This window comes from Quercus robur, chromosome 4 (assembly GCF_932294415.1).
Source record: "Quercus robur chromosome 4, dhQueRobu3.1, whole genome shotgun sequence".
Classification (NCBI taxonomy): Eukaryota; Viridiplantae; Streptophyta; class Magnoliopsida; order Fagales; family Fagaceae; genus Quercus; species Quercus robur.
In genome coordinates this window covers 44648922-44655991 of record NC_065537.1, presented here as the reverse complement: position 1 = coordinate 44655991, position 7070 = coordinate 44648922, and the positions used below count along the sequence as shown (strand labels likewise).

The 7070-nt window shown below is 35.4% G+C and overlaps 2 protein-coding genes across 2 annotated transcripts; one reads left to right on the top strand and one right to left on the bottom strand.

Moving 5' to 3' along the window:
• Positions 1–267: 267 nt before the first annotated feature.
• On the bottom strand, positions 268–900 carry LOC126721949 (agamous-like MADS-box protein AGL61). Its single transcript, XM_050425094.1, has one exon. It carries the CDS (start codon positions 898–900, stop codon positions 268–270), a length of 633 nt encoding a protein of 210 aa, XP_050281051.1.
• A 556-nt stretch (positions 901–1456) lies between these two features.
• On the top strand, positions 1457–1991 carry LOC126721948 (KH domain-containing protein HEN4-like; the record flags this gene model as incomplete). Its single annotated transcript, XM_050425093.1, has 1 exon — positions 1457–1991. A coding segment is annotated over one exon (528 nt), but the record flags the coding sequence as incomplete, so codon positions are not given.
• Positions 1992–7070: the final 5079 nt, after the last annotated feature.

Sequence of the window (7070 nt, the reverse complement as noted above, 5' to 3'; positions counted from 1 at the left end):
TTTGCTTGATACCAAAAAGAAACAAGATCATTATTAGTCTTCATTCAAACATAATTTATGTAGGAAACCTAGAAATCATCAACATCTCTAACCACAACCCTAAAAAGAGGAGAGGTTAGAGAAAGTTTCAGATTAGAACAACCCATGTCTAAACCCAGAGCCAAAATTATGATCACCCATAATGATAATTTGCCCAAAAACTTAAATTAATAAAAAAGTCATAATAAACCAGTACTTATTCAAGATGATAAAAAATAACAAATTTAATTACATATTATTCCAACACACAAAACCTCCACAAGCATTGCTTTCCCAACTATTAACATTAACAAAATCGTTCCCCAAACCCATAGGCATATTCATTGGCTGCATCAGAGATGTTCTTGGCATTCTAAACTCTTCAATTCTGGCCCCCACTTTCCTTCGCACCTCTTGCAAAGCCTTCATATATTGCTCCATCTCCTCCAACCCCATATTCTCATCAAATGGCTCATCCCACCAGAACCCAACATTAGTGTTCTTCATCTTCTTATTCATCTCCTCGATTTCCCCTAAATGCATCTTTTCCTTTTCCAACTCCTTCTGAAGCTGATAATATTGCCTGTTGAACTCATCCACAGGCACAAGTTCTTGGGACGAGGATGATGAGTCTGACATGGTCTTCCCATCGAGGTAGCGTTCGAGGATGGTTTCAACATTAGGGTGGCCAAAGCTGTACATGTTCTTCTTCTGAGAGACCACAAATACAGCAACTTCAGCACCACACAAAACACAAAGCTCGCTCGCTTTCTTGAACAGCCCAGTACGGCGTTTTGAGAAGGTTACTTGTTGCTTGCTTCGGTCGTCTAATTCCTTGATTTCTATCCTTTGTCGCCCTATGGTTTTCTTGCCTTTAGTCATGACCTTTTTCTCTAGAACCATGGCTGCTAGTACTATAACTGAACAAATATAGTCAAACAAAAATACCAAGAAGAAGGAGGATATGGTATATAACAAATATGAAAGTGGGATTATATTTATAATCGGATACTCCTTTGTTTAAGGACCAAGTACCTATAATTTTGCTTATAGTAATAGAGGATCCTTGACTTTCTAGACATATTTTCTTCTTTCTAACTAAGATACTAAGAGACTGAAAAATATAGTAAAACAAAAATACCGAGAATAAGTAAGAGATTCTCTCACACACACACACACACAAAAGGGAATATGGTATAAAACAAATATGAATGAGGGATTATTTTTTTATAATGGGATATTCCTTTGTTTAAGGATCAAATTAGTACCTATAATTTTGGTTGTAGACAATCCTTGATTTTCTAGATATGTTTTATTCTTTCGCGCGAAGATAAACAATTATCATAATTAGAGTTGACGATTTTTGAAATTGGCAAAATTTTCTTAAGATTCATTCCTTTTTTGATTTGTTTATCCGATAATTTTCTGACTATATAACTGTGTTGGTCCTACTGCCAATATTGGAGGCGTGATTGGCAAGGGTGGTGCCATAATCAATCAGATTAGACAGGAATCTGGGGCTGTCATTAAAGTTGACAGTTCAACTTCTGAAGGAGATGATTGCTTAATAACTATTTCAGCAAAGGAGTTTTTTGAAGACACATTTTCTCCAACTATAGAAGCAGCTGTGCGTTTGCCAACCAGGTGTAGTGAGAAAGTTGAAAGAGATTCAGGAATTATCTCATTTACAACCCGTCTGCTTGTGCCGACTTCACGAATTGGCTGTCTTATTGGTAAGGGAGTAGCTATTGTAACTGAAATGAGGAGACTCACCAAAGCTAATATTCGAATACTCTCAAAGGAAAACCTTCCCAAAGTTGCATCCGATGATGATGAGATGGTGCAGATTTCCGGAGACCTTGATGTTGCCAAGGATGCTCTTATACAAGTAGTTACACGGTTAAGAGCAAATCTTTTTGATAGGGAGGGTGCAGTGTCTGCATTTCTGCCAGTTCTTCCATATTAATCTCTGGCTAAGAACATCTTAAGCAGGCAAGTTCCTTTTTAGTTTGGAGAGAATTCAAATTTCAAACTGGCTTACACTTTATGCATGTTACTTGTACTATCTTTATTTCATTTTTATACGCTGCTGTCTAATTTTATTTTAGATAGATTAATATTTTGTTAAATTACAAATTACATGCATAACTTTCACTACAAAAAAAAGGTTCTATGGCCGCGCTTTTAAAACGTGGCTATATGTCAAAAAAACGTGGCTATAGCCTATAGTCGCGTTTTTTTAGGCCACGCTTTCTAGTGTGGCCTAAAACCTGTGACTATAGGACTCACGGTCCTATGGCCACACTTTTTAACCGCGGCCCAAGACCAGGTCCTATAGCCGCGTTTAAAACGCGGCCTAAGGTTGTGGTCTTGGGCCGCATTTTAAACGCGGCCTAAGGTTGTGATCTTGGGCTGCGTTTTAAACGCGGCCCAAGGTTTAACCTTAGGCCACGTTTAAAACGCGACTATATACCCTTAAATTTTTTTTTAAAAAAAAAACCTTTGATTACCAAAAATTAATTTTCGGTAATCAAAAGTTTTTTTTTTTAAATTAAAATTAAAATTTTTAAAATTAATACTTTCAAACTTTAAAATTTCAATTTTAAATAAATAAAGAAATTCAAAACAAAAATACAAACCCAGCAAATTCAAATTCAAACAAAAACCCAGAAAATTTCAAAATTAATCAACCACAACATGTTCTAAAATACAAGAAAACAGTACAAGAACACAAACAAAACATCTCCTTCAACGAAATCAACCCAAACTGAACACAAACTATTCAAGGAAAACAAAAGCACAAGCTCAAAAATACAAAAATCCCCATAACAAAAACACAACCAAAAAGAGTCCATATGCTCAAACAAAAAATTAATCAAAACACAATCAAACAAAAGAATCAAACAAAAGAAAATAAGAATTCCTGACCCAAAAAAAAAAACTTGTCTATCGGCGGCGCTCAGTAGGCCAACGGCGGCGCTCAAGCGTCGCGATCGACGCTTGAGAGTCGCGATCGCGACGCTTCAGCACGAAGGTTGGCTCTGGGTTTGTGTTTTTGGTTTGTGTTTTTTTTTTTTTTTTTTTGACCGAAATGGCTCTGGGTTGAATGGCTCTGGGTTGTGGTTTGTGTTTGTTTGTGTTTGTTGGTGTGCTATTAGTATTGAATGGCTCCAGTTAAGGAAAAGAAAAAAAAAAAAGTTTGTCAAAAAATAAAGTACGGAGGTCCTTAGGCCGCGTTTTTATCTCAAAAAAACGTGGCCTAAGAACCCGTCTATGGCCACGCTTCTAAAACGCGGCCACAGTTAAGGAAAAGAAAAAAAAATTTGCCAAAAATAAAACACGGAGGTCCTTAGGCCGCGTTTTTAGCTTAAATAAACGCGGCCTAAGAGCCCGTCTATGGCCACGCTTAAAAAACGCAGCCTAAGAACAGTCTATGGCCTCATTTTTAAAACGCGGCCACAGTTAAGGAAAAGAAAAAAAAAATTTGCCGAAAAAAAAAACACGGAGGTCCTTAGGCCGCGTTTTTAGCTCAAATAAACGCGGCCTAAGAGCCCGTCTATGGCCACGCTTAAAAAACGCGGCCTAAAAACCTGTCTATGGCCTCATTTTTAAAATGCGGCCACAGTTAAGGAAAAGAAAAAAAAAATTTGCCAAAAAAAAAACACGGAGGTCCTTAGGCCGCGTTTTTAGCTCAAATAAACGCGGCCTAAGAGCCCGTCTATGGCCACGCTTAAAAAACGCGGCCTAAAAACCTGTCTATGGCCTCATTTTTAAAATGCGGCCACAGTTAAGGAAAAGGAAAAAAAAATTTGCCGAAAAAAAAAACATGGAGGTCCTTAGGCCGCGTTTTTAGCTCAAGAAAACGCGGCCTAAGGTCCCGTCTATGGCCACGTTTAAAAAACGCGGCCTAAAAGCCCGTCTATGGGCCCGTTTTTATGAAACGCGGCTTCAGTCCATCTTAGGCCGCGTTTTTTATAGCCACAACTTAAAAAACGCGGCCTAAGACCCCCGCGTTTTGTAGTGTTTGACCTGTTTTCAATTCAATCTTTCAGGTATCGTTTATCCTCATCTCCGTCCCTCAATTTTATTCTATTTTCAGTTTAGTTCTTCCTCTAGCTTTGTCCAATCATGTTGATTGTTTAGGTATTTTCACTTTCCAAATGATGTTTTGGTGGACCTAACGGTGTGGATTGGACGGAGATGGATGGAAGGACTATATTGGAAATGAATATAAGTTTAAAGAACTGAGATGGAGGGAAAGCGCTGAATGGAAAACATGTCAAAGTTAGGTTTTAATTTGTAATTTAGCCTTAATGTTTTTTTTTTCAATCCTACCAATAATGTTTATCATGCACGCAAATTTCATGTTAATTGAATGCCATTTACTATCCAATCCATAAATGAGTTTTTATATTATTCCTGTTGGATATATTTCAACAATTTACTTTTATGATAAAGCAAAAGGAATAATACACAGATCTAAAATTAAACAATAACACAAATAGATATGATAGGCAAAAGTAATAGATAAATACTGAATATATATATAATAAGAAATCTGTAAATAATTAAAGACTCACAGACCAGATACGTGAAAGGATGAACAATTGAGATCAAGTCTTGTGTTTTACACAATCTCCTTAAAGCAGATTTCACCCCTCACACAATTCCTGTGGTGCTTTGAGACTCGTGGATGTCTGCCTCCCAGGATAAAATAATCTACAACACGAAAACGAAGCATACAAGGTCGTGCTCTGCGAACTACTCAATGTCTCTTTGTCTCTCTTTGACACAAAATGAATGAACAAAAATATTCTCACTCTGAGAGTTTTTTCTAAAAAGTCATTTTCATGAATGAGGGACTATAAAACTTATATATTACTGAACAGGCATTCTGTTTCAGTGATAACTGCTGTGTACAGACTAACTGACTCAATAATTAAAATAATAAAATATTATTATTAATTAGATAAGTGAGTCTAGTCCACATATGCCTAAAGTCCAACCCAATATCCAACCCAAACTTATATTCTTTATCAATTCCAATGTGGGAATCAAGGATTTTCATCACTTATAATAACATTTTCAAATGAACATAGAAAATATCAATTTCTTATTCACTCTAAGCTATTTTTCCCAACACTTAAAAAAAAAAAAAAAAAAAAAGATTTAATATATTCATGGATTACTTTATTTTTAAAACATTTCAAAGTAAAATTTTAAAGAATTTAGAGATGAAGTTGTTTGTCTAGCATCTTATATTTGATGGGAATGAAGCAAAAACACACACACGCATATATGAATTATTGTAACAGGGTCCTTCAAGGCCGAAAGGGTAGCCCAATGCAGGAGTGTAAGAGTTTTTCACTAGTCGAGGTTGAGAAGTTTATGACTCTTGAGCACTCGTTCCTCATTGGGCTAGCGTTTTAGGCTTGAAGGATTGCAAATGGTATCAAAGCAGCAGTGTCCTACTCATTGGTGGGGCCACACGTGTCATGAGCCATGCTGGAGAGGGGTGCAATCTGGGTTGGAATGTGGTGGAATCTCACATTGACTGGTGATGGTGTGTACTTTTGCAATCTTACACGCTATTGTTTTTGCTTGATATTTATTGATTTTGGGGACAAATGTTGGATATATATAGTATCAGATGTCTCACTGCATGAGTTTTATGATTTAAATTATTATTTTCTTAACTCTGAGCTTAATTTTAAGAAAGTGGGGTCTTGAGTTGAGAGTCGTCATGCTGTACTATTTAAGTAAAAAAAAAAAAAAAAAACTGTGTTGGTTTGGGACGGTGTGGGGCTGCTGAGGAGAGTGGACTGTCCCAGAGTGACACTGGGCTCTAGTGAGCTAACGTTGGGCCGAGCCCGTTAATCATCAGCTTGTGGTTCTCTATTCTTTTCCTGCAGGGACAGAATTCGTTAACCTAGGCCTAATTAAATAAAGTTTTGTAAATAACGTGTATTTTAATGAAATAAAATTAATATAATAGTTTTATATTTTGGTATTGTTATATCCCAGTTCAATGTGAGTTCAAGGTAATTTCAAACATTTTCTAACTTCAACTCAAAAAAAAAAAAAAAAAAAAAAGCAATTTCAAACATATATTGTGTACCTACCTAATAGTATTCCAAAGATTGTTACGCTTTTTCCTATAATAAATATAAATAAATAAAAAATGTAATGCATGACGAAGGTACGGGTACCCCAGCCTCACCATCATTAGGAGCATTAGGTCACGTTTTGGGACAAGGAAGGACAATTAGCAAATATAAAAGCCACCAAACGATAGAAGAATTTATGAAATTCAAAACTCAACAAATACTGTTGTTTACTTTGTGGAATTAAACCCAGCCTAAGATTATCATCGGAGTGTCATTTGTGAGTAGTGACATTACAATATGCTGCTAATTTCGTAATTTGAATCATTTATCCCCCTAAACCCCCAAGCACTTGGTGTATGAGGAGGTGTCAATTAAACTACAAAATTTTTGGTGATTATTAACAAACTTAAATTATACGAAATCTAATAGAAAGAGAATTTGAATAATCGAAAAAAATGAAAATACATGAAATTTTACAATTTCCTTCTATAAACAAAATTAAAAAGCAAAGAGGGATTGATGAGAAATTAAGTGAGAATTAAGAATGCTAAGATGAGAGTAATAAAATAAAAAAGAGTCCGTTAATAATAGAGAAGAAAAATGGAGAAAGTGAGAGAGAGCAATGAATGATATATAATGCGATTGCAAGCCAAGTAATTGAAGAGTAGAGCTCTCGGCATCACTAAGGAGAGAACTCATGACCACAATCACTCTCTTAGTATCATTTTTTAAGAAAATAAAATTATGGATTATTTAATTATTTTTATTGAATGGGTTGAATGAGTTATGAAATGATTACGAATTTTACTTTTTGTTTTTTAATGAGCTTTTGTTGAATATTTTGTTCATTTTTTTGACATTGTTGTTTGTTTTAATCTTGTTGTTTTTTAGGCTATTTTTGATGTCATTTGGGCTCATTTTTATTGTTATTTGAACTTTTATTTG

Bases quoted from the DNA above. Each gene is read 5' to 3' on its own strand.
- LOC126721949 (XM_050425094.1), bottom strand. From the start codon at position 900: ATGACTAAAGGCAAGAAAACCATAGGGCGACAAAGGATAGAAATCAAG.